Source organism: Squalius cephalus (genome assembly GCF_949319135.1).
Source record: "Squalius cephalus genome assembly, chromosome: 5".
Lineage (NCBI taxonomy): Eukaryota > Metazoa > Chordata > Actinopteri > Cypriniformes > Leuciscidae > Squalius > Squalius cephalus.
In genome coordinates this window covers 41,763,335-41,791,204 of record NC_137126.1, presented here as the reverse complement: position 1 = coordinate 41,791,204, position 27,870 = coordinate 41,763,335, and the positions used below count along the sequence as shown (strand labels likewise).

Here is a 27,870-nt window from a genome sequence, read left to right as displayed (position 1 = left end):
ATTAAATATCATCTTTGTAAGTCATGTTATTGGGAGATATTGAGTGACGCCTGATATTGGTATGCATGTAGTCTGCTTACATTACAAGCTATCAGAATTTCATCTTATTTTTTGGCCATATAAATATCAACAACTGCACAAAATTGCATATTCTTGATTAGTTTTGGCCTCTGAATAAAATGTAGGCGTTTTTTCCCTTGAGTGTGAGCTCCATATTCTCCTATCATACTGCATGAGCCATAATAGCCTGATGTATTAAATATGATACTCAACAAAAACACATATGCCAACATTTTTGGTTTGTTTAAAGGGTCAATAAACCATTCCATTAAAAAAAAATCAGACTATTATTTTTCATATGTCAGGCTTTACAGAGTTCAAAATGAAAGGTGTAAAAAGAAAAGAAAGGTGGTTCTTGGCCTGGCAAGACCAGATTTGGGTCTTAGAGTTAGGATTTGGCCCGGATCTGGGCCTTGAAGGGTCTTGTATTGATCTGGGATCTGAATCTATGAAACAGGAGGAGACTTCTTTTAACTTTCTCTTATTAACTTAAAGGTATATTGTAAAGCACAACGTTCCTGTAGTTCTGATTCCTGATTGGATCAAAATTGAATAATGGAATTGTTTATTTATAACTGGTTACAAGTTACTAATCCTCGTTACATTCACGTAGCAGCAAGTGATTGACCAAAGCCGTCACAAGACAAAAAAATTCAAAATGAAGCGAATAGAGTTTCAAAAATTAAACAAATTAAAATGTGCTCTTTCATAATTAAACAGGCTAATATTGCTCTCATTGTGTTGGTGAAATTCTTACTGACATCAATGCTGAATGACAGAATTCAGGGTTGAATGACAAACTAGATCTATTACTAAGTGTGTCAAAGAATCATTGAGTCATTTTGAATAGTTTATGAGTAGCACATCACGCACAGTATTGCCAAGTCTGCGGCTTTCCCGCGCAATTTGGCTACTTTTAACTTTTACGAATTTTTTTTTTTCCAACGGGTTGATTTCCATTCCCGTAAGTACGATCCTCTCCAGATGTACAAATTTAGTGTAGAATTCGTCCGCTGGATGGAGAAAATCACATTGGGCAATTTGTGGGCTACTTTTGATTGAGGTACTTTTCATGCACAGATCAGGCAACCCTGACTACACATGACCCCAGAGTTCTAACAATGAACTTTTTACCTGGTCTGTCTGGAATCTGATGTGCTTGGCATGTTAAAGCAGCCTATGTGGACGTGCGGACACAAAAATATTTTGGTCTGTAGGTCATCATAAATAATAATATATTTCCATTAAAGTTCAAAACGTAGAATGTTATTTTGGGGATTCAGATGCAGTTGTTCTGTTCAGGCAAACTGATTTAGTTGATTTGTCATTTAACAGCTATGTTTTTATCCTTAGTATCCTCCAGAATGCTTTCTACATTGGCATCCCCACTGGAAAATCCTGGAACAAAAGTTATCTGCCTTGCTTAAGGGCACAACTGTGTTCTAGTACTTGAACTGCCTGTTCCAGGCTTGAACCGGCAATCTTAAAATTACCAGCCTAGAGCATTTCATACTAGGCCACCCGTGGCCTTTTGTGAGGATTTTTGTGTGTCGAGACATTCCAATATAAATTATAGACATTCCAGTTTTTGTTCAGCGGTCATTTTTTCAGTTGTGTGTGAAAAAACATACACTAATAAAGTGATATAGCTTCAAGCCCAATAGTCAACAAAACTCAATAAAAGTGTAATTTAACTGCTTGTGCACCAAGTTGAAACGGATGTTTTGAAGATGCATTGCAATGCGTCCAATATTATTTATTGTTGATTATTAAAGGATGAATTAAATTGATCGTGACAGCAAAGTGTTACAAAAGATTTCTATTTCAAATAAATGCTGTTCTTTTTAACTTTGTCCTGAAAAAAAAAGTATCAGTTTCCACAAAAATTTTAAGCAGCACGACTGTTTTCAACATTTATAATAATGAGAAATGTTTATTGAGCACCAAATTAGAATGATTTCTGAAGGATCATGTGACTCAAGGAGTAATGCTGAAAATTCAGCTTTGCATCACAGGAACACATTACATTTAAAATATCAAAATAGAACACTGTTATTTTAAATTTTTATAATTTTTTTTTCTTATCAAATAAATGCAGCCTTGGTTTGCATAATATATATATATATTTTTTTTTTTTTTTTTTTTTTTTTTATATTAAAATAATTGGTAGCACTTACAATGAGGTACTAACTTACTATGATCAATACATTTGTTACTGAATGTATTAATCTTTGTTAACATTAATTAATAAAAAAATACAACAATTCACTGTTAGTTCATGTTAGTTTAGGTCTATTAAATAATATTAACAGATACAACTTTTGATTTTAATAATGCATTAATGTTCAAATCAACATTAACTGAGATTAATAAATGCGTTAGAAGTGTTTTTCATTGTTAGTTCATGTTAACTAATGTAGTTAACTAATGTTAACAAATGGAAACTTATTGTAAAGCGTTACCAAAAAATCTTACCGACCCCAAACGTTTGGATGGTAGTATGGGATTTCATAAATAGTAATGTAATTTTGAAAAGGCAGAATTCCACTCTTTAGTGTTGTGCGCCTGACCTTTTTTTCTGTATTTTAGGAAGGTGTAACCTCTTCTAGAGTGCTTGCTGGTTGGGTTTAATTGGTTTCATGTGCATGTAGTGATTGTGAAACTGTCTGTTCATGCATAAAATTGAGTTTAATAGCTTAGAAATGTATCACATGTGCGTCTTTTTTAAAGTGACATTGATTCTGGAAAATGGCAGATGGTCTGTGTATAACATATTGTAGTGTAAGTAGAGAGAGTGTGTGTGTGTGTGTGTGTGTGTGTGTGTGTGTGTGTGTGTGTGTGTGTGTGTGTGTGTGTGTGTGTGTGTGTGTGTGTGTGTGTGTGTGTTTGTGTGTGTGTGTGTGTGTGTGTGTGTGTGTGTGTGTGTGTGTGTGTGAACTGAACCACACTAATATAGACAACCAGGCTGTGTCCCCTGAAGTCATGACCTAATTCAGCGATGGGCAACTTGGGCCCTGGAGGGCCACTGTCCCGCAGAGTTTAGCTCCAACCCTAATCGAACACCTGAACAAGCTAATCAATGTCCTCAGGATTACTAGAAAGATGCAGGCAAGTGAGTTTTTATCAGGGTTGGAGCTAAACTCTGCAGGACCATAGTTACCCATCCCTGACCTAATTAGATTTACACCAATTTTTTACCTTCATAATTTTAAATGATATTTGAAGATGCAAGCATGTTAGAAATAGGGTCCGGATTCATACTGGCACTTCATAGTTTTTGTGGACACCTGACTCCAGCTATGCTGTCATCTTAAATATTTATCAAATCCAGTTTTGTTGTCTAATATCACACTTAATATTGTTACTTACATTATATATATGTGGTTTTATGCACTATTGATCTATATATATATACGTCTCAACTTTTTTTCAGCAAGGATGCATTAAAAGTTACAGTAAAGATTTATCTTTACTAATCTTTTACCTAAAATTATCACGTTTACACAAAAATATTAAAACTTCAAGCCCGATAGTCTACAAGACTATTTAAGAGCGTAATTTTCCACCAAGATGAAACGGACATTTTGAAACAGATGCATTGCAATCTGTGCTATACTATATTTATCAATATTTATTAAAGGATGCATTCAATTAATCAAAAGTGACAGCAAAAACATTTGAAATATTACAAAAAAATCTATTTCAAATCAGTTCTGTTCTTTTTAACTTTGTCCTGAAAAAAGATATCAGTTTCCACAAAAATATTATGCAACACAACCATTTTCAACACTGATAATAATAAGAAATTATTCTTTAGCAGCAAATCAGCATATTAGAATGATTTCTGAAGGATCATGTGACACTGAAGACTGGAGTAATGGCCGCTGAAAATTCAGCTTTACAATCTCAGGAATACATTACATTTTAACATATATTCAAATAAAAAACAGTTATTTAAAAGTGTAATATTCCACAATATAACCGTATTTTTGATAAAATAAATGCAGCTTTGGTGAGCATGCGAGACCATTAAAAAAATCTTTCAGACGCAAACTTTTGAACTGTAGTGTACATTAAAATATATAGCTGCCTTTTTAGGGTTAGGGGTTTGTTTAAATCACTAAGCTCAACTTTGATCAATAGTAATAGAGATACTAGCCTTAGCCATCAAACCTAATGAGAGCTTACAAGAACAACTACAACAAACTGGAACAACAAGGATAAGAGTTAATGGAGAAATGATGAAGCCCTCGAATTTAGGTGGTGTTTAAGAGAGAGATATGGAGGAAAAAGAGAGATAGAGAATTTAATCCTTCATCTCCTGGAGCTACAGGTTGGTGCTAGTGAAGGATGAGGAGAGGGAGGCCAAGACAAATGGAAAAAGAGGGAGAGAAATTGTAAGAAGCGTCTCCCAGAAGAGCCTGGAGGGGCTCCTACCTTCCCAGAATCCAATTTCCAATAAAGTGAAGCTTTATGGGAAAACGGTACAGCATGGCAGAGAGCAGATATTACAAAAAATAATGAAACTTTATCAGCCGCCGTTAAAACCCAAGCCGAGAGGAGAGGGAGCTTGAGATGTGCGCGCTTGTTTTGCTCCATCCTTCTATTTCTTTCCGTCCTCTCAAGGTGACATACGATTCTGATAATACTCCAGGTTTGGTGAGCACATTATGAAGAGATCACGCAAATAATTAATATGTCAAGAAATTTTGTGCTTCTCTTTATCTGTCTCTGTCTGTCCTTCTCTCTCTCTCTCTCTCTCTCTCTCCGTATCTCTCAGGGACCCTGGAAGGAGCAGAAAACCATGATAAAGAGGCTGAATAAGGAAAAGGCAATAGAAGCCAAGTGGGAGCAGTTTATCGCCCCGCCAAAGGTTTTCTCCTCCAAATAGCTCTTTCTCGCTGGAATTGTTGAGTTCCTCTGGCTCCACTGGAGCTCTATGAAGCGATGTGTTCTCCTCAAGCACACCAGTGGGATTTAGACAAGTGTGCCACATTAGTTGCTTTCTGGAAGACACAGTAAATAAGAAAAGGGCTAATTACACTCTCGGCAGAAAGAAACTGTAGGCAACAATTATTTAGGGTGGCTTAATGGCTGAAGATCTGAGCTGGTAATCAAGTGGTGAGCTACGAGCCATCGCCATTGTGGCCATTGATCAAGAAACTTTGGTTGTGTTTGTGATGGGATACTAGCATGCTGCATGGTATACACTCTACTGTGTGGAAAAAGTTAGTATTGAAACATTTAAAAAAGTAGTATTCTACATCAAGTGACATTTATTCATATTGCACTTTATACAATACAGACTGTTTAAAAGCAACTTCACATTGAAATATTAATAGTCTTAATTTTGTAAATGTATACATTCTTTTGGATTTCTTTTACTTTTTTCAGAGTAAAAAGGGTTTGTTCTGAAGAGACTTTAGAATTTAGGCTTTTTTATTCACATAAACATTCATCAACTCGCACAACAGTTGTGGTAAACAGAAGCCCAATCATGTTTGCTTGACATGCTTGAAGTGCTTGGCGTGCTTGAGGCATTACGCAGCACGTTTGGGGGAGGGGGAGGGGGAGGGACACATGCTAAACATAGCCAAAGTTAAAAAAAATATATTTTGGACGAATAACGGAGAATTTCTGTGCCGAAAATCTTACTTCCGTGTTGGTACAAGTTTCGGCTTGTTTTTTCCGATCGTGGATCTAATGACGTAGACGAGAGTGGAACTCCTTAATGAGCATTTCTCTCGGAAAAGCGCGCCCGCGCACACGTCGACCAGAGGAGAGCGAGACCGCGCACATCAACGCGCTTCAACAGGAAATCATCGGCAGCGCTGCATAGGTTTTATAAACAAGGCCCAGTTCGACGCCGGATTTGCAGATCGTCTAATGCTTAAGGATGGAGCAGTCCCAACGATAAAGGTTCACGGTCGTGCGTTGGAACCGCAGGCGGTGAGTAAAACTGCTTCAAATGCCTGTGTGATGTTAGCTATCGGCGCTCCGCCCACATGGCACGCCTCCAGCCGCTCGTTTTTTTCCGGAAAGACTCGGTACAGCCTATCTTTCTTTTATAAATATAATAAAACTAAAGACTTTTTGGAGATATTAAGGATGCAATACTAACGTTACTCTATAGGTACTCAAGATTAACACGAGATTGACTGAAACTGAGTGTTTCACCCCACCTTTAAGTGATCGAGTCTCTTCAGAAAATTTGGACTAAACCGCTAAATTCATATTGATTCATTTTACGATCTCTTTATGAACTTTTTGAAGCGTCAAAGTGGTAGTTGCGTAGCTGTCAACGGTGGGACGGAAAGCTCTCAGATTTCATCAAAAATATCTTCATTTGTATTCTGAAGATGAACGAAAGTCTTACGAGGTTGGAACGACATGAGTGTGGCGCTTCATTTTGACGCTTCAAAATGAGAGATTTTTCACTATTGGGTGAACTAACCCTTTAAAAAAAAATTTAAATGACATAATCCTGAAAATGACTGAACTTTCTTTAAGAAAAATAAATTCTCTTGATTTTGGTCTTAAATGTCTACTATTTTTTTTCCTTCCATCCCTTTCCTACAGGCACGGCATCTCACATCCAGGCCATTACATATTTCTTCAGGGAGTCATCTGACCTGGAAGACCTCCACTCTCAGTGTGTTTTCCTCCTCAGTACCGGGGTCATCAGTGGCTAGCTTGTTGTCTTTGACAGAGCACACCTGTGATGAGCCTGTTTACACCAAGGGCATCGAGACTCTGAGCGTACAAGAATCCGATTCTGATTCTTCATCATCAGTATGTAGGTCACAATGGTCAACCTTCATGCATGAATCTTTCTGATTACGTGAGCTCTTCATAGTTCCATGATGTTTTAAGCAGCTAAGGCAGACAAGAAGATGTCAAAGTTTGACTGTTTTATAGGACTATTTGGGATGTTTTCAAAATCATTATAGTGCCACACTCTATGAAATGCTGTTGACTGACACAGACAATTTTGAGTTTGTAGAAACCTATAATGGAAGTCTAGCTATCAAGTGGACATGCATCACAAGTAAATTGATTAAACTTTTTGAAAAGTATGTCCATAACATTTACATAGCATAATATTTAATACATTCAACTTTTCTGGAGTCTAGTTATAATGACTTTATCTTATAAAATGGATAGTTTGGGCTTAAATTCTGATTCAGCTATTTATACAATACCCATCTTCAAGTCTACCGTTCAAAAGTTTAGGGTCAGTAAGATCCTTTTTGTGAATGTCATTGTCAGTTTTATTAATGACAGTTCATTTATGATTGTCAGTTCTGACAGATTGAGAACAGGAAGAAAGATAGGATTTGATTAAGTTGACAAGCTCTATTAAAAAATGAAATTATTTAAATTTTTCATGAGAGACTTTTTTTAAAAAACATAAAAAATTCATGTCCGTTTTACAGTGTAATTATACATTTAAGTACTGAGTAATAGTAATTAACTACAGTTACTTACTATAGGGTTAGGGCTGGGAATAGGTCTGTTTAGGGCTAGTTGCAAGTAATTATGTATAATTTATAGTTATTACTACAGTAACTACATGTAACATATGTAACAAGGACACTGTAAAATAAAGGGTTACCAAGAAATCTTACTGACCCTTAAACTTTTGAATGGTAGTGTGTAACCAGAGACAAGTCATTCCACCTCAAAAGTATTATTTAGACAAATATACAACAAAAGTAGTCGTTTAAAAAAAAAAAAAAATGCAAGTGCTTTAACCAAAATACAGTTATCACATTTTTGCGTTTAACCCTCAGCTTGGTCCATAGGCTGCCATTGTTAGCGCAAAACACCTAGGGACAAATCGAGATACTATTCTGAAGCAATTTATAACACGACACAGCTGCTGTGAAATTGATACAGATAAACACACTCATTGATTCACAGCCTGAGTGACTTTCACTGGTGTCTGGTTCTCGATGGGTGGAGCACAAAACGAGAGTTATCTGTTTTCCATCTCACTGCCAACTGAACTGTCACTTGTCTTGCTCACACAATCACATGTAGCACATTGTCATGGCAACAGTGCGTGCCATCATCATCATCATCACCATGCACTTCAGTGCTGTGCTGTTTGGTTCACAGGACAAAGAAAGACTAAACAAAATCCATCAGATCTGGATTTTAGGTTTGACATGGGCACTTTTAGGAAAGCTCTTTGGTGTGGATGATTGCTTCATTTCTATACACTGTGATTCTTCGATAGTTTGTGAGTGCAAATATTTCTCTCCTCTCTGTGCTCTCCTTCCCTGGGTTTTAAAATGCTTGTGTCTGCTATGCCCCAGATGCTGGTTTTGCTCCCGTAGCGGTTTGGGCCCCACCGTGCGACAGGGGATGAATGCACACTATAGGTGTCCTCTATTTTTGCCTGAAGACTCTGTAGACCCCACGGAGTAGATCAGAGAGAAGTACTGAGCCCCGATGAAAGCTTAAGCTCTGCGAAACTGCCTTTGTTTTCTCACAGTCTTTACTGTTTATTTCATTCCCTATAAAAGGAATCAAAAGGCCTAATAAAGCCTCTTTCGGCCGTGGCAATTAATCGAGCCTGAGACTAATCCAAAACGATTTAAGAGTGAAATCCAAGAGCTGGACTCTGAAGATATCCCTCTTTACTGAAGTTTTATTGTTACCGGTTTAATTGGTTTTGGGATAAAACCTGCTGTATGAGAATGTATTTGAGAATAATCAGTGATGGGAAGAATCAGTGTGAGCAGTCATTATTTATTATGCAAGCTTATATAGACATGATTAATCTCCCAATTTAATAAGTCTATATATTATTAATAGATAATAAATCCTGAGTACTGAAAATGACATCTTTATGGTTTGTATTTATGAGGCATGAAACCAGCCAATTTATTCAAGAGTTATGTCTTTTTTCATCTGTCTCCAACAGCATCCTAGTTTATTTTATGTAATGAAAATATTCATTTTTACTCAAGATTTATTTGTTTTGTCTAAGTTAATGAAGTGTTGTATTTGAGGGAGATTATATTTTCATGGTGATAAATCTATTTGAATGCTTATTAAATGAATACAGAGACTGAATGAAGGTTAATTTCTGCTGTCATCTTCTGTTTACATAGAGGCGGGTCATAATTTTAGTGTGTGAAATATTAATCGCCCAGCAGAGGGCGTGCTTGGATCATTTACACACCGATGCCCCTTCTAGTTAAAAAAAAAAATATATATATATATATACACACACACATTTCATATGGATATATATGGCAATGGAACTTGTACATAACAATTGTCATGATTGGAATATTGTTTTGCCTCTTTGAAAAACTTGTATTTATGATGTAAATTGTGTTTATTTGTGTGTGTTTCAGATCTCCAGAAGTTCCTTCAAGAATTGTGGAGTGTTTTTAAACCCAGCTGTGATTCTGATAACCAACTCACCTCCACTTCAGACAGGTGAACTAGCACAGACAACTATTATTATACTATATTAAGGGGCACCAGTCACATGTAATGTGATAGATATATATATATATATATATATATATATTTTTTTTTTTTTTATTTTTTTTTTTTTTAAATAAAATGTTAATTTGGTGACACTTTACATTAGGGTCCAATTCTCACTATTATGACTTTTGACTCCTAATTACTGCTTATTAATAGTTGATAAGTTTAGGTAGTGGGTTAGAATAAGTGATGTAGAATATGGTCATGCAGAATAAGGCATTAAAATGTGCTTTATAATTACTAATAAACAGCCAATATCCTCCTAGTAATATGCATGCTAATAAGCATATAGTTAATAGTGAGAACTGGACCCTAAACTAAACCGTTAATTTAATAATAACATAAATTGATTGCAGTCATCTGTAGTTGCATGTAATGGCTGATGTAATTGTGTCGGTTATCATATCATCTGATCGGCATGTGAGAATGTGATGAATGTGATGACCCCTGATTGCTGTGATATGTTTATTGTGGGATTTCATGTGACCAATTGTCTCCATTATGAAACAGCAATACAGTCAAAGTCCATCCTGAGGCCAAGCAAAACACAGATGGAGAGAAGACAGAGTCTCAGAGAGTGATGAGGTTTGTTTGCTGTTCCCAGAACTCCTATGCTATGAATTATGATATTGTGACCGATGGCAACACAATAAATAACCAAAAATGATCAGGCCATTTTAACCCACTTCAATGTCACATAATCCTTCAGAAATCATTATAATACACAACAGATTATATTTTGTCACAAATAAATACCCCACAGTAATCATAAAAGCTGCAGATCTGTTGATGATGAAGCTTACATATTAACTTTGTATAATGTCATTTTTTTTCTGTAATGTTGCTCATTTGTTCCAAACAAGGTCTTGCCCTGATATCCACATATCAAGCCATAGTACAGCTGTGGGCCTTTTGCGTTGACCTTTATTTTCATACACTCCACCTACTAATATGCTATATATAACAGACACAGTTTGTGCGATGTAAACCACACATATCAGTGTGCAAGAGTCTTCCTCCTTCATCTCCTGTCTAAACTGTTGTGCAAAAGTGTGCAGACAGGGTGTCGTCCCAGCTTAAACCGCTCCATAGATTTACTGTAACTGTCCAATCCTCATGCTGTCTTGCCCTCGGATGCACCATTCTACATCCCTCACATGTGTACTGCCCATGCAAAGGCACCTTTGTTGTGTACAGAATGATATTACTATTATATTTCACTTTATTCCTACCTTTGTTTTATTAGTTCCCCTGTGAGAGGAAGCTCTGCCACTACTCAACTCATCCACCAGAAGAACGCCATTATGGATGGGATAAAGGCATCTTTTGTGGACAAAGCAGAAGAGTTAAAACTTAATTTATCTGATGCTCTGGACCACTGTGCCAAGTAAGTTATTTATTCATGGGGAACCACACCGGTGAAAGAGCAATCTGTTTTATGATTGTTTCTTTAACTGTATAACACACTTTTATATAGTTTTCAAACTGTAACTAAAGTTTTAAAAACATTACAGAAAAATGGTAACATCTAAATAAAGTCAAGTAAAAATTATTATTCCACATCACTGAATCAAACATTAATACATTCATTTATACCAACAAAAATAATTGTATTAATTACAAACTTTAATTTATTTTTTACAGCGTAGTTTATTTAATTCGTCTTCTAAAATGTTCAATAATGGATGTAGATACAATACATATAATTTAATGCCTAAATATACCTGTTACATACAAGTTAAATAAGACTAAAACCATAAAAAAACATTTTTTTACTTAAACAATAAAATAAATGAAAATAAATAAAAGTTTACTGAAATAAAATAAGACATATATATATATATATATATATATATATATATATATATATAAACTTATTTCATTTCATCTCATTGTCAAAACAACATTTCTGTCTGTTCATTGATTGTTCATATTAGTTCACAGTGCATTAACTAATGTTAACAAATACATTTGATTTTAACAATGTATTAGTAAATATTGAAATTAACATTAACTAAGATGAATAAATGCTGTAGACGTATTGTTCATTCTTAGTTTAAAGTAGTTAACTTATGGAACCTCATTGTAAAGTGTTACCACGATTTTAATAAAAACCAACCCCTAGTACTATGTGCCTGTAGTCGAAAACATTTACAGAAAGTTTAAAGAGCAAGAAAACTAATCAGTCTCGAAGACTGCTTATCCAACCACAACAAAACAAGAAAAATTGTTATCTCAGCTATAACAACATAATATATGTAAACATCTCTCCTTTTTGTCCCATTTTTTTAAGAGAGTTTTGGGGTTTTGGGGTCCAGAGATACCGGTCTCTCTGTAATGTGGTGTCCGGTGGATGAATCCCTTCTGCTGTAACCTCCATAACCTCAGTGGCCTCTCCATGAGCGCAAGACTCAAAAATCCCTGACAGCACCGAGGATCCATACAGCACTCAGTGGTGCGTGTGTGTTCAGTGAATGTTTAATGGTCTGCATCAGTGCCAATCCTTTAGAGAACACGGATGCAAAACCACTTAATGTGCTGGTGTGTGTGTGTGTTAAATGTTAACGTGAATGACCCTACAGGATGCTTGCAGGTGCAAGAGTGTGTGTATGCATTCAACATTGCTGTTTACAATAACATCACATCAACAGTCCGTGTGTGTGTGTGTGTGTGTGTGTGTGCGTGTGTGTGTGTGTGTGTGTGTCTCTACTGAAGGCTCTCAGCGTTGCTCAGTAATCTGGCCCCCGTCAAACACTCGGACAGGAGGATGGCACGTTTGCTGGAGAAGCTGAGTGGATTTACAGAAAGCCACACGCTGAGACTTCACCCACACAACATCCTGAGGATCTTAAACTCACTCCAGCTGTGGGAGCTCTGCTGCCCGGATCTATGTGTGGCTGTAGAGGTACAAGACAGCTGACTTAGTTACTGAGCACTTTTAAAGTCACCATGAAATCAAAATGTATAATTCTTTTATTTTATGGAGATATATATTGCATTATTTATTATATATGATTTATCCTTGCACATCATTTTTACCTCCCTCTTGCAATGACTTTTCTTCTCTGATGTGTTTACTGCCATGAGGGTGGGACAACCTTCCATTACCCTTTAAATTACGCAAATTGAAATTGCGAATTGAAAATACGGCCAATGGAAACGCGTCAATTTCGCAAAAACTCCCATTTATCACAAAAAACGTTTATCACATACGCTCGCATGAGCTGGTTTTTCAGGCAATTTGAAAAATAAATATTTCGCAAAACTGCAATGGAAAGTTTTTGCGCATTTACAGGTCACCTGACTTAGATGACGCGGTATGTCTGGACAAAATACGAGACAGAGTTCTTTATTAAATTCATATAAGATAAAAGAAATACTGGATTCTAAACCTCAAAGAAATGCCACAATCAAGACCTCGAAGCAGAAATGAGGGAGAAACACCCAGAAACACCTCATGCTGTATGTGCCGCTCTCAAGTATAAGGGTCTTTCCTTGCCTTTAATGCTTGGAAAACACGCCTATGTCTCCTTTGATTAATAATAATGGCTAGTGCAGTGGCAGGGATATACATCAACCTAACATCCGTTGTCATGATTTTTGGAATGACTTATCGCGAGAGGAAAAAATGAAGTTTTAGTCGCATAACATCAGTTAATGGAAATGCCGTCATTTCGCAATAGTTTTTTGTCGACATTTAGAAAAAATCGCAAAAGTTTTGCGCAAATCTGTAATGGAAACGCGCCTACAGTAATAGCAAAACACAACCATCCAATCAATTCCCAATGGACCAATCAAGTCCTGCCTTGGATATACATCACAATATGAAAGAAAAGACTAATCACAACTTTCAAACAATCTGTTTCATGCTGACTTTAAATGTGATTATGCTACATTTTACTGTCACTCAATTTTCACTTTAGAGAACCAATTCGGTCAATACAATGGTTACAACATATCTGGGTCGTTTGCAGTCTATAGTGGGCCAAAACAGCATTTACACACTTAAGACACACTTATAAATGTATGAATGTCTACATCAGATAACAAAATATATTTGTAATAATATCTTTATTAATAACATTAATACTTTTATTCAGCATTAGTGACAGAAAAGCCATAGATTTCTATTTCAAATGAATGCTGTTCTTTTTAACTCACCTTTTCACCAAAGAATCCTGGGAAAAGAATGCATCACAAAAATGTTTCCACAAAAATATTAAGCAGCAAAACTGTTTTAAACATCGATGAAATCAGCGTATTAGAAGGATTTCTGAAGGATCGTGTGACACTGAATAGTGGAGTAATGGCTGCACAGGAATACATTTCACTTTAAAATAATAAACTGTAATAATGTTTAACAATAGTACTGTTTACTGTATCGTTGATTAAATGAACGCAGCCTTGGTGAGCATTAGAGACTTTTTTCAAAAACATTATAAAATCTTCCGACCTCAAACTTTTAAATGGTGGTGTGTATTAACAAATATACTCTTCAAAAGTTAATTGTCTTACATCTAATTAATGCTTTAAGTTATTAACTGAATGTCATCGTTCTTAATATATCAACATAGACCGGTATAAGTTTAAGCTCCTATATGTAAATTCTTGCCACACATGAAAAACTGAGTTTATTACATAAAGAGTAGAAGGAGCTAATGAACTGTCAGCTGCAGTTATCTAGTCTTTCAGTGCAGTAGTCTCTTACTCTGACAGATTAACTGCATTTTCATCGGCAAGACTTTCTTTCAGATCATCATGGCACTTCATTAGGCCTTTTATCTGTGTGCTAATGATCTTGTCAAGGATAAATACATCAAATCATTTTTTATGAGGTCCTATCACCAGCTTGCTTCAAAAATATTAAGCCATCTTTAGCACACAAACCTCTTTCAGTTTCTGCTTCACTATGATTTTGCCCCCTACTAATAGCAACGACTTACCTAGTTATTATGACCATTTTCTATAAGTTTTTCTGCAAAATTTAAAGAGATACTTCACCCAAAAATCCTGTCAATATTTACTCACCTTCATGTCGCTGTTATTTTATTTTTTAGTTCAGGTTTTAAACCACATAAATGTGAGAGAATTGTCATTTTATTTCTTTATTTACCCATTCTTTTAAAGTTGAACTTACACATTGTGGAGAGTTGGCTGATTTTCCTTTAATCTAATGTGTGCATAATCATTTGAGTTTTAGATTTCAGGTTTCTCAGCTTCCCTAGCTATTCCTATCCTTTAATTGTGACTGCCAAAATGTTGCTGACCTCAGATCAAGTCCAGACAGGACGCCGGTAACAACCAGCCATTTGGGCTGTATAATGACAGATTATCCAGTGTGTAATAAGCTATTGTCAGGAACTGGGAGGTTAGGGTGCTAGAGGCTGGTAATTATGAGAAGTTCTCTTTATCTTTCTCCCTGTATGTATCTCTTTCTCCCTGTTATTTGCAGATAGTGAGGCAGAATGTGGTAAAGATGCCCAAAGCAGAGTACGACTCATGGCTACACAACAGAGTCAGCCAATCACAGACCACCAAGAGCACTACATACAACCTGTTATCGACTTGTTTGCATTTTTTAAAAGCAATCAGGTGATCCCAGTAATATGTCACCCTAAAAATAAGTAAAAAATATGAAATATTATAATATTATAATATAGAAATACACGATTTATATATATAAATATGTATGTGTGTGTGTGTGTGTGTGTGTGTGTGTGTGTGTGTGTGTGTGTGTGTGTGTACAAGTTTTTCTATCCCGGTGGGGACTTCAACCTTAATGCACACAGACTCATGGGGACTCGTGTCACAGTGGGGACCTAAATAGAGGTCCCCATGGGTACACAAGCTTATAAATCATACAGAATGAGTTTTTTTGGAAATGTAAAAATGCAGAAAGTTTTCTGTGATGGGTAGGTTTAGGGGTAGGGTTAGTGTTAGGAGATAGAATATACAGTTTGTACAGTATAAAAACCATTAAGTCTATGGAGAGTCCCCACAAAGATAGTGAACCAGACGCGTGTGTGTGTGTGTGTGTGTGTGTGTGTGTGCGCGCGCATGTGTCTCATTCTTCCTGGCATAAAGACACAATTTGTCAAATAAACTGTCCCTGATAAAATGTCATGACCTGTGCGTTTGCCCTTTAAAATAAGCAGAATTTCAGGTGTAAAGCAGAATCTCTTATCCACCATGATAAGCTGTTCTATTTTTTCCCCTCAGTGGGAGAAACTCTGGGGTCAAAGTTCAGCCAGGAGGCCCATGGGTAAGTGCTGTTTTCCAGACGTTTCTAGAATGCCTCAGCGTCTGTGTCCGGGACACATTTCCGCCTCTTTCAGAGCTCTTTCTGGGGATTGCATTATACTTTTCCTGTTCACAGAAACACTGGCTGTTGCAATATTTTATATGTTCAAAAGGAATGCGGCAATTTAGCCACGTTAGTTAAGCACTTCTATTTGGGAGGCATGAGAGGAGACAGAAGGTTGTGTATGTAGACATGCGTTCCCTTGTTTGTTTGTCTGTGTGAGTGTGCCGAGAACAGTCTTGTTTCTTTCAAACGAAAATTCAATATTTACCCTTCAGTTACCAGCAGCAGCTCTAATGTACACTGAACGGAAAGTTGACCATCAGTCATGTGACACAATGAACTTTAAACTTTGTAATTCTATTTCATTTCTTATTCTTGATCTAAAAATAAATATGGTCTAATTATAAATAAATTCTACTTCAAATACATGCTGTTCTTTTATCTATTCTCTATCACGGTTTCCACACGCACACACACACAAAATAAGCAACAACTATTTTCAACATTGATAACAACAAGAATGTTTCTCGAGCACCAAATCAGCATATTAGAATGATTTTTCAGGACTAAATTACATTTTCAAATATTTTCAAATAGAAAGCAGTTGCTGGAATAATATTTCACAATATTACTGTTTTTACTGTATTTTCGATTAAATAAATGCCGCATTGATGAGCATAAGAAACTTTTTTCAAAAACATAGAAGGCACATTTTTAGTGTGGCCAATTTTCGGAACCCACTTTTTAAATGATTAAAAACAAAACAAAGATTTTAGAAATTCCGATACGTTATTGGAAAAGCCTGTCAGGCAACATTCCTGAAAAAATCGTTGTGACATCCTGATGGTCTTGCCCTTTCTGATGGTGCGTGTCGCAGCCGTGATGTAAATACGACATCAGTGAGAACACTGTGACCCTCGAGGCAGACCTCACGACCTGCTACTGAAATACAACCTTTTTAAGAAATAAAAGGCTATTGAATTGAAATTGCTTATCTTAACCTGAAGTGACTGTGTATATAGTCATACATTAACACATTTTAATAGACATTTTATGGTCATCAGCTTCTAGAATATGACTTCAAAGTCCATTTTGTCTCAAACAATCCTACGCAGGATATAATTTCCATGAGTTCAGTGACTGTGTTGTTCTAGTCTGCACAATACCACACACTAACCGCAGTGAGTAGTCAAGTCAAGAGCACAGGAAGCGAACATTTTCTGTGTAAAAGCATAAAATAGGATATGTTGTGTTTCAGTCTGAATGTTTGTGGTTTTGCGAGGGTCAATGATGATCATTCGGTTTCTGCACACCTTTATTTCAAACTGACAAGTTAGTCTGTTTGTGTGTTCCTGGTAGATTTAAGGAAGTTCATTCATTCATGCCCCAGCTAGAAAACCTGGTTTTTAATCTTTACAGGAAACGAACAATGTGTAATAATTCTTCCTACTTCCTTTAGTTGTCTAGTGCTGCAATCTAACAAGGCAGATTTGACTTGAATGTCCCATGTTTATTGAATGTGAATAAACATGGGATTATGCCCTATAATTCTGTGTGAATTAAGATTATAGAGAATTATGAATTATATTTGATTTTAAATCAAGTGTTGTTCCTTGCCTTTTATTTGTTTCACTTTCACTACAAACTGCATTGTATGATATCAAAATACATATAGATGTTAGAACAATAGCAAGATAAATCTTATTTCAGTGTCTTGTCCAGGGTTGCCAGGTCATATACTGTAGGTGACAAAAACAATAGCCAACTAAAAATAGCTCAAACCAGGCCTATGATCAAATATAACTACTCTTAATTTTCTAATTCGTTTCTTCTGATTGCATTGAATACTGTATAGACTATAGATGCATTTTAAAATTTTCTTCCATATGTAATGTGAGCAGTAGCATTAAATATTTTCCTTTAAATAAAATGCGAATATTAAGTCAACGCAATTGTTTCAAATATAAATTAGAATTTTACAGTCTTCAAAATCATTATAATATGCTGATTTGGGGCTCAGGTAATATTTCTTATTATTATTATTAATGTTGATAACAGTTGTGCTGCTTAATATTTTTGTGGAGACCATGATACTTTTTTCAGGATTCTTTGATAAATAGAAAGTTCTAAAGATTGGTATTTATTTGAAATATTTTGTACATGTAACATTATAAATACCTTTACTGTCATTTTTGACCAATTTAATGTGTGTGTGTGTGTGTGTGTGTGTGTGTGTGTGTGTGTGTGTGTGTGTGTGTGTGTGTGTGTGTGTGTGTGTATGTGAACTTTGACCTCCTCTGAAGGGTTATAAATGGTGTTCTTATAATAATGCTTTTGAACATGTATTCTTGTCTTTATTAGTCATTCTAGTTGTTTAATAACATTAGCAAAGGTCAAAATCATGGAAACTCAATTATTAAAATTGCATAGCTTGCCATTGTTGTCTCAGCATGATGCAATCCCATGTACATAGGGATTAGGGGACGTAGTGGTTGGTTGTTGTGCGGCTATAACTGTGTGATTTGATGATACGAGTTGTCATGTTCAGGAAATGAAACCATGGCAACAGCAGAATGTGGTTTAATCAGTCTTTCCACGTTTATCCGACAGCACGCTGCCTCAACCATGAAATGGAAGGTATAATAGTTAAGGTCTTATAGTAGCTAAAGGTTACCGGTTCAATCCCAACAGGGATCAAGATCAACACTCATGCAGTGCGGAATACAGCCCTGGGTTGCTCCTGAGAGACTATTCTGTGTTGATTGTGGAGCAGCATTTGTAGAATCCATTGTCAAGCAAACAAGTAGGGCATAGGGAAATGTACAGACATTCATTTGTACAGAAATATTATATTAATTATATTATATATATAATTATAACATACTTATAAATATAACAATTATGTTTTACCAGTGGCCTTAACTTTACAGTGCTCTTAACATAGACAAGGACAGTGTGAAAACTACAACGATATACTAAAAACAGAAACGTTTTTTCTTTATTTTTCTTCGCGTACAGACGACAACGTTGTCAAAACGATCGCCGTTCACACGGATCTGCTAAGACGACGACAAAAAACGCTGTATTCTGGAAAGTAGTTGGCAATGTCATTTTGTAATTTTCAAAAATCATGGAAACAATAACGGCACTTTGAAACCCGTTTTCAAAAGCTTGCATTTTCAGGCCCCCAAAAAGCCGTTGTTATTTTAATAAACAGCCAACCTTAATAAAAAGGTTTTAGTGGATAATTGCGTCGTGTAAACGGCCCCTAAAACAGGAGTTCTTAACTCTGGCCCTCGAGGTCCACTTTCCTTCAAAGTTTTGTTCCAACCCTAATCAAACACACCTGCACAAGCTAATCAAGGTCTTCAGGATGTTCTAGAAAGTTATAAACAGGTGAGTCTCATCAAGATTGGAGCTAAACTCTAAAGTGACCTCGAGGGCCAGAGTTTAGAAACCCTGCGTTAAATACTGTAGAAAGATCAGTCACATGACATATATGGCTCAGGTTGGCTCAAAAATATTTCCAAGACTAACCGCACTTGAATTCAAGATGGCAGCATTTAGGTCACGTGCTCTAGAGTTAATTTCATGTGCCAGTTGAGAAACTGCCATTGAGGTGAATGGGAATGCTAAAGATTAGCTTTTACCAGATATTTACCAGGTAATTCCTTGGGCCTAAACCATAGGTTGCTTTGGAGTTATTTTTTTTAAAGTTTCTCCTAAACAAGTAACCAGCTAATTAGCTGAAAAGGTTTGTTATTTTGTGGGTTTTATAATGGCAATGTTGCATTACTTTGCTAAGACAGTCTGAACAGACACTTTTAACGGTTATTGTAGTCTTTGTTTCTGAGCACACACAAAGCACAAGTTAAGAAATATAGAAAATGAGTGTAGTTTTCAGTGAATGGAGGGTGATACAAAGCTGTCTTGTCTCGGTTATGGTTCCTGTTTTGGTAATCTTGTTGGTCATGCAGACGTGGATGGTGTTGACACCCTCCCCCCTTAACTCGCACTTACTCATATATGCCTCAGCACCACACTATACACACACATACTAATTTTACACCAGGACTGTTTTAAGAAACAGACACTTGTGGACATAGTAGAAGGGCAGTTTTCCCAGTACAGCTGGTATTTAAGTGGAGAAAAATATGAAAATAAAAATGTAAAATATGTTTATCCTGACCAAAAACTTGACAATAAAGCTAACACTCTTTAGGGCTTGGTTTCACAGACAAGGCTTAGGCCTTAGTTCAATTAGGACACTTAAGTAGCTTTTATAAATGTCCCTTTATAAAAACACATTACTGGTTTGAAACTTGAGACAAAACGATGGCACTGACATATTTTAATATATGTCGGTGCAAGTTGTTTTTATTTAAAACAGCTCAAACATGCATTTTAGTCTGTGAAACTGGCCATAGGCCTCCTGTATAAGTGGAGATGTTGTGTAAATAATTGAATTTACACATAGAAAAAGACTATGGATTCAGAATGTCTTGTGATGCAAGAAGGAAAATCAATACAAAGGAAGTTTTTTTTTTTTTTTTTTGGATCATTGTAAGCTTGTATTTCTGGTCTTGGTGACAAATCAAGTCGGCGTGAAACCAGGCGCAACAAGCACACCTGTACAGGAAAGACTGGCAGTTAGTCTCTCGGTATTGCTTCCATTTTTCGTTTTACATGAACTGATATGTCATGTGATTTGGCGGTTATTCTGCCATTCACAAAGGATTAAGAAAATGAGCTTAATTATATTGGTAAAGGTGTATCATGATATCAAGATAATACTTGTACTGCCACTGATTGATTCTTTTGGTTCAATCCAGATGCTTTTATGAAGTTCGGGTTGTGTGTTTTTTCGGTAAATACAATTGTGTCTTTAAGAGATGAAAACACTCTTTCGCATGAAAACACTCACAAACTCTGAATGTTCTTCAAAGACTTGAGAACTTAATCTCTGTGAAAGCTGTTGCCCTGTTTGACCTTCTGCATCACATGTCTATTCTCATATCCCTTTCTGAGCTGAAAAAATATTCAGCATAAATGCTTCTTCACAGCTGACTTTGATCCGTAATACATCCCAGCATGGTTTCTCCTTCTAATCTGATGCATGTTTCTGTGCCGAGACACAAATTTGCGTTTGAGTTGACGTCAGGCAGTATGTACATTTTGGATACATTACTTTTCTAAGATGTCAGTCTTTCAATTTTCATCTGGCAGACAATAAAATTGTCAATAGAAGGAGGGGCTTGGCGCAGGACGCAACCCCCTGCAATGAGCTAAAAAAACACCCAGAATGCCCAGTCAAACACTCTCAACACCCTGTGGTGGAGGGTTTTTCATGAGCAAGCAAAAAAGAATATTGAAAAATCTAATGTGGTAGTTTGTTATTTTTATGTTTTCATTTTCTATGTTTAAAGTCAGATGTGGATAGTCCCTGAAACTGAGACTGGTGGGGCATTTGTGGGTATTTCCCAGTGTCCCATCAGCTGCTGGCATTCTTATAACTTCTGTAACTGTGGCTGTAAGATGAGAGTTACTGTAGGATTTATCTCAATCACCCGAGGTGGTGATAGTGTCATTTTAAGACCTTGAATAACATTCTAATTTGAGCCTGTGCTTATATAGGCTTATAAGTATATTTTGAGAATTAACTATGATGTTACATGTCTGACGAAAGATTTTGTTAATCCATAGTCAGTAATTTTAGCGTATGTAGGCCTATCCATGTGTTATATCTTGCTTCTACGATATCCATTTTAGATCACATGAAACAAAAAACCACAATCCACGCCTTCCGCTCAGTCATGAAAGTAACTTCGAAATATCAAACGACTTGAATTTTCTCACCTCAACTTCACCCGATGTGACTTGCAGGATGAGATGCACCACAATGTGGTATTACAAATACAAGTGTATGAAGGAAGATTTCTTCTTCAAAAAAGCAAAAAAGATGTTTTGTGAAAATGTTGTGTTTGAAAGAGAACCATCACATACCTGCGTTAAAGTTTTTTGATTGTACACTACCGTTCAACACTTTGGACTTAGTAAAATAAAAAATAAAAAACTTTTATTCAGCATTAAATTGATCAAAAGTTACTGTAAAGGAGATTGATATGTTAAATAAATAAATGCTGTACTTTTGAACTTTTCTGTTATCAAAGAATCCTGAAAAAAATGATCATGGTTTCCACAGAAGAAGAAAAAATTAAGCAGCAGCACAACTGTTTTCAACATTGATAAATGTTTCTTCACCACCAAATCAGCTTGTTCAATTGTTTTCTAAAGGATCATGTGGCATTGAAGACTGGAGTAATGATGCTGAAAATTCAGCTTTGCCATCACAGGAACTAATGACATTTTAAAATATATTAAAATAAGTTGTTTTAACTTGCAACAATATTTCACAGTATTACTGTTTTACTGTATTTTTAATCAAATGAATGCAGCCTTGGTGAGCATGAGAGTCAACTTGCAATATCTTTAAAAGTGTGGTGTCGCCTGGAATTTAAGCTCCTAAGGGGTTTTAGAGATCTGTCGTCCTCCCCACCCTACTCCGAGAAACCAAGCTTATTGAATTAGCCTGGGGATAAAAAGGTGTAAACCATCCTACACCACCCTTTTTTCACAATACATTGCATTACATCCCAGTTGGCCCACTGAAACAGAAACTCAGGTAACATTTCAACAGGCATATATAGAAACTTTTTGCAAAAAGAACGGAACTCCTATTGCCAGCGTTAACATGCCTCTGTGAGTAATCAGATTAAAAAGCAGTTTTGACATGATTGGTGTTGTGTAATCATTTAGATTTGAAGCCTATCTTATCACCCCTTCTTTTAGAAAAGTACAGAAAGCAGATGGCAAAGTCCCAAGGGCAACTTGACATGCTACTGGAACCAAAAATACTCACCATTTGCACAAGCACTCTACGTGTACATACGGATACATTCAGGGTAAAGAGAGTTAATGGTGATTTTCCAGTTTAGAGAACATACACATATTTACCACTACATTTGATGATTGTCACTTGGTTTGAGAAATAATTCACACCACAATCTTAGTGAAGCAATTGAAAAAAAATGAAAAAAAAGTTCACCTAAAATTTAAATTACCCGTAGTCATCATTGTCCATGTTCTTCCAAACCTGTATGACTTTCTGTGATACAAAAATAAGATGCAATTAAAAATACTAATTACAATAATGGAGATATTTTAAAGAATATCAGTAATCAAACAGTTGATGGTAGCCATTGACTTCCATAGTAGGATGAATACCAACAGATGAAAGCAGGTTTGGAACAACTTGAGGGGGAGTAAATGACCAATTTGATTTTTGGGTGAACTATCCCTTTAAAGTCAGTGAGGTCCAGTGTAGTTTAAGACCCCGTTTAATGAACACAGATACCTGAAACATTAAAAAAAATATATATATCGTCGGTGTTCTGCAGAAGACAAAATAGGTTTGGAACGACATGAATTTAAAAAAAAATATCGGGTGAACTATCCCTTTAAAGGGAGCTAAAAATGTATGGAACAGGAAGTAGATAAGAGCTCTGGCACGTTCAAATTTCAAAAGTCAGACAACAAGGCATGTTATGCAATGCAAATTTTTTTTAATGCATTATGATTGAGGAGAGCATTTACAATAAAAATAAGTTGTACATTAAGCATTTGAGATGGATTGCATTACAGAACTCTAGAAAAGAGAGATACACAAATAAATAGATGTACTTTTTAAAACGATTAGTACCCATCCCCTTCCCCGACAAAAATACTGAGTTGCGTTTGAACTGTACATAGTGTCGCGGCAAATCTTGCACACATATAGACCTGCCGTATTAGCCTTGAAGCAATGCCTTTGGTCTAAATCGCAAGAGGGGTTATACGCTACTGTCGTACTATCGTTATGAAGCACATGGCAATCACTTACAATAAAAGAGCAAAGGCAGGCGTATTGGATATTGTATGCAACTTTCAGACACTAATCAGTTGGGGAAAGAGTTCGGTTGCAAACATGTCATCCCAAGAGCCCTCAGAGCAGAGAGGGGATGAAATGTTGCTGAAGGGGGAGGGAGATCTCTCGTATCCAGAGTCACTGTACGCATCCGTCAGACACGAAGCCTTCTCGTAGCCGCTGAAGGAAGAGGCGTCGGAGAGGAAATCGTCAACCACGTCTGGATTCTGATCCGTCTCAGGGATGACCACTTCCTCTGGTTCGTCTTTAACAGACACCGTTTGGACTTCCAACTCGATTTCTTCATCGACCTCAGAGAAGACGACGGAATCCTCATTTTTGACTTCGCAAATGCTCTCCTCGCTCACCACCTCAGCGGGTTTGGTGTAGATGTGGTCGAAGTGGATCAGTTCATTAAGGGCTTCCAGCTTAACTGGTGCGGGCCCCATAGTCGTAGGTGGGGAGGCAGGTATTTGCTCTCCTGCACCCCCAACCAGCTCAAGCTCCTGCTGGCCTTGCTGTGCTTCTGTGAGATCTGTCTTGAGGAAGAGCTCTGGGTCAAGGATGTCCAGAATACCAAGCAAGAGATCAGACTGCAGGAGACATTTAAATTCCAAGTTAGCTTTTGCCGGTACAGTAAAGAGTCATTAGTGAGAAGAAATGGTCACGGCCAATGAGATTTGCTTGCAGTGTAAACCAAAACTGCAGGATATTTACCTCAGAGTCTGCAGGGCCAGGGCTGAGAGTATCCATGGTGAAGTCTTCAGATTTGGGGACTGCTGGGCCTGCACCTGCTGCGGAGGCACACGTAGCCTGAGTGCTGCGGACTCAGAAGACCCGGTCACCAAACCCAAATCGCTCACTGCGGACTCTAGTACCTGAACCTAAAAGAGAATGAGAGGCGTAAGTGGGAAGTGGAAACAAAAACAATGCTTTACAGCTCTGTTAACCACCCATTTAGCAACTACCAATAGAATGACAAACCCAGTCTTTTTACCTGCTCTTTTTCTTCCAAGGTATCCAACCCCAGTCTCTGTCTCAATTCCTCATTCTCACAGATCAGATCGCTCGTCTTTTCTAGCAACAGCCTGTTCTCGACATGGAGTTTCTGATTCTGTGGAAAAACATGTCAAAATTAAATCTTAATTCTGAGCAACAAAAGAAAAAAACTAAAAAAAAACAATAATCTGCTTTGCACATTAGATGGAACTAAAAAAAAAAAAAAAAAAAAAAAAAGTACCTCGAGCTCCAACTCCAAAACTTGCTGCTCCAACTCCCCCATTTTGGCCTTTTTTCTGTCTCTTGCTGTCTGTGCAGCAACTCTGTTCTTCAGTTTCCTAAAAATAAAATTGTACCGGTTTAACACACATTTTTGGCTAAACAGTAAATATAACATTTATCTGAGACATGACATTTTTTGAATGAGTTATACACTTCTGTTTATTCAATTTATATTTATACATTCCTATAACTACTTTATATAAAACAAACTAAACATTTCCTTTTTATTGAGCAACCCATTTTGGCAGGGTCAGACAGTGTTGAGGAAATGGCGCATGCGCGGTCATGTTCCTGCCACGCAGGCAAGATGTGGATATTGATTCAGAGGGGGAGGGACTGACCGGCAAAACCCACTAATCTTGGCTCGGACTCAAAATCTTCCATATGGAAGTGTCAAATTGGTCCATTTTTAGCGATTCAATAAGTTTACATATTAGAACGTCAATATATGAAGTACATGAACCTAAATATGGGCACTCTGTTGAATTATTTAGGTTTAACCCGCTTTCAAACCAACTAGCAGTAACGTTAAATTAAAGGCTGATGAAAATAAATCCCAGCTCGTCTCACCTTCGAAGTTGTTTTTCCTCTGGACTCAGATGTGTGAGTCTCTGCCTTTTTCGCAGTGGTTGTCCAGAGATGGTGGAGTCAGAGTCTGAAGAGGCTTGGCTCGGTATCATGACAGATATTGAACGGCTGTATCCGCCCTGTGTCGAAGGGCTCTGTTTCCCCGATATCAGAAGGACTTTGTGGGCTCCTCCGGTCCCTGCTGTAACTACGACCATGTTGTATGATTTTCTGGATTAGGATCTGTGTAAAGACCCCTTTCTGTATTGTTTAGGGGTGGAGGAAAATGTCCCAAAAAAAAAATCGTCTTTATTTCCCGTATTAACTTCTCCCTTCGATCTCTTAACATTGAAGAAATGGAAACGCTCGCGTTCTTTTTCTACCGTCGTGGTGCGCTGCGATTGGCTGCCTGGACCACTGACGTATTTGGACGTCAGTATTTCCTTGGGTTTAAATAGCTGACGCAAGTTTCATGTTTACGCCGTTTAGTTTTCATACTAATGACATTAAATTGCATATGGATTTTTTTTTAACAAAGTTTCTTCAGACGTGAACACTCTCCTGATTTTTTTTACTTTTATTTGCAGAATGTGACCTTATTATTTCGATCTAATTGCAAATAAATTCAACAAAAATGTGATGAAGCCTAAAAGGACTAAAGCCATGTTCATTATTTTTATAGAAAAAATAAGAAGTATTATGTTGAGTTGCTTCTTGGTTTAAAAACTAGATTTTTATGTGAAACTTTCCAGTTATAAAATCTCACTCTTAATTTTTCCTTTTTCTTTTTTTCAACTCAAATTGTTGTATTTTGCTTGTTGACATTTAAAGCTAATTCAGTTGATGAAATTCATGTGTTCATGCAAATTGCAATGCTTCTGAAACTATTGTTATTAAGAAAAGTACAGCATTGAATAAGTTGAATTTAACTATTACATGGTGATTGCATCAGAAAATCTCTCTTTTTTTAATCCCCTCAGTTCTTTAGGAAACGAGATCAAGTGATTAAGATCCCGTTCAGCTTTGTTATGAATGCCTGTTCATTTTAATGGTTAAATTAGCTGTATTTGGAACAGGCTCATTTGCAAACATTTACTTGAATGAAGACGTAGGTCAAGCGTCAAAGGAACTGCTGAACAAAGGAGAAACTTCTGAGGGGGCTTTCATGTCCTAAAAATCCTTCCTGAGAGTGAGAGTGGAAGCAAAGTTTGGACAGCATAAATTTGCATGAAGTCTGTGTTTGGGGAAATACTTTTGCATGTGACTCTAATAATTGGATCTCTAGTAAAGATTTTAGAGTTAAGTTATAGAGTCATCCTAATTAACATGATATACATCTATCTGTTTATGTTGATTGTATGGGAGGTTTCATCACATGGTTTCAGGATTTTTATCATTTGAAATGTAGAAGTAGGCTACATTTGGAATAGTCCAAATTTTGTATGATCTACAGGTGGTCCCCCGTATAAGCATCCTGTAACGGTACAGGAATTGTGTATTAAAGGTGTAGCTGTGAGCTACAGTTGAATGAGAAGTCTGTCACCACAACTTCTATGTTGGTTTGTGTGGGGAGCAAACAGCGTCTGTTTGCTTTACACACTACTATAGCCGTTCAATCAACATCGTAAATCTAGATGTAGAGTATGCAAAATTCATTGAGATGTGGAGGGTAGCAGGCCACTATAAGAGAAGTTAGTTAAGGAATAGTTCACTTAAAAATGAAAATGCTGTCATAATTTACTCACCCTCAAGTTGTTTCAAACCTGTATGAATTCAGGAAGACATTTTGAAGAATGTTGGTTACCAGACAGTTGATGGACCTCTTTGGCTTCCATAGTAGGAAAAAAAAAATACTATGGAAGTCAATGGGGTCCATCAACTGTTTGGTTACCGACATTCTTCAAAATATCTTCTTTTATGTTCAGCCGAAGAAAGAAATTCATACAGGTTTGAAACAACTTAAGGGTAAATGATGACAACATTTTCATTTTTAAGTGAACTATTCCTTTGAAAAACACCACTCAGATTGACATTTTGTAATCTGACTCAAATATTTTTAAAACATGATATAAACGAATAGTTCAATTCTGTCTTCATTCACTCACCCCCATGTCGTTCCAAACCTGTATATGGCTTTCTTTTTTTCTGTGGAACTTAAAAGAGGAATGTCTCAGTGGGGGTTTTG

General features: G+C 36.6%; 2 protein-coding genes across 2 annotated transcripts in view; one reads left to right on the top strand and one right to left on the bottom strand.

The window, feature by feature from the left end:
• LOC307158250 (uncharacterized protein) overlaps positions 1-15,849 on the top strand; it is a 30,908-nt gene extending 15,059 nt beyond the window's left edge. The window contains exons 5-13 of the mRNA XM_079870673.1: positions 4,841-4,933; positions 6,640-6,856; positions 9,432-9,516; positions 10,081-10,155; positions 10,817-10,957; positions 11,864-12,025; positions 12,286-12,475; positions 15,023-15,162; positions 15,790-15,849. Of these exons, the coding sequence (XP_079726799.1) occupies positions 4,865-4,933; positions 6,640-6,856; positions 9,432-9,516; positions 10,081-10,155; positions 10,817-10,957; positions 11,864-11,927 (651 nt within the window). The 5' untranslated portion in view covers positions 4,841-4,864 and the 3' untranslated portion in view covers positions 11,928-12,025; positions 12,286-12,475; positions 15,023-15,162; positions 15,790-15,849. The remainder of the gene's footprint in view (positions 1-4,840; positions 4,934-6,639; positions 6,857-9,431; positions 9,517-10,080; positions 10,156-10,816; positions 10,958-11,863; positions 12,026-12,285; positions 12,476-15,022; positions 15,163-15,789) is intronic.
• A 7,876-nt stretch (positions 15,850-23,725) lies between these two features.
• Positions 23,726-26,053, bottom strand: xbp1 (X-box binding protein 1). The gene is given in 6 exon segments (XM_079871285.1): positions 23,726-24,430; positions 24,555-24,575; positions 24,578-24,721; positions 24,835-24,951; positions 25,078-25,174; positions 25,689-26,053. Coding segments are annotated over 6 exon segments (1,167 nt in total). The 5' UTR covers positions 25,904-26,053; the 3' UTR covers positions 23,726-23,857.
• Positions 26,054-27,870: the final 1,817 nt, after the last annotated feature.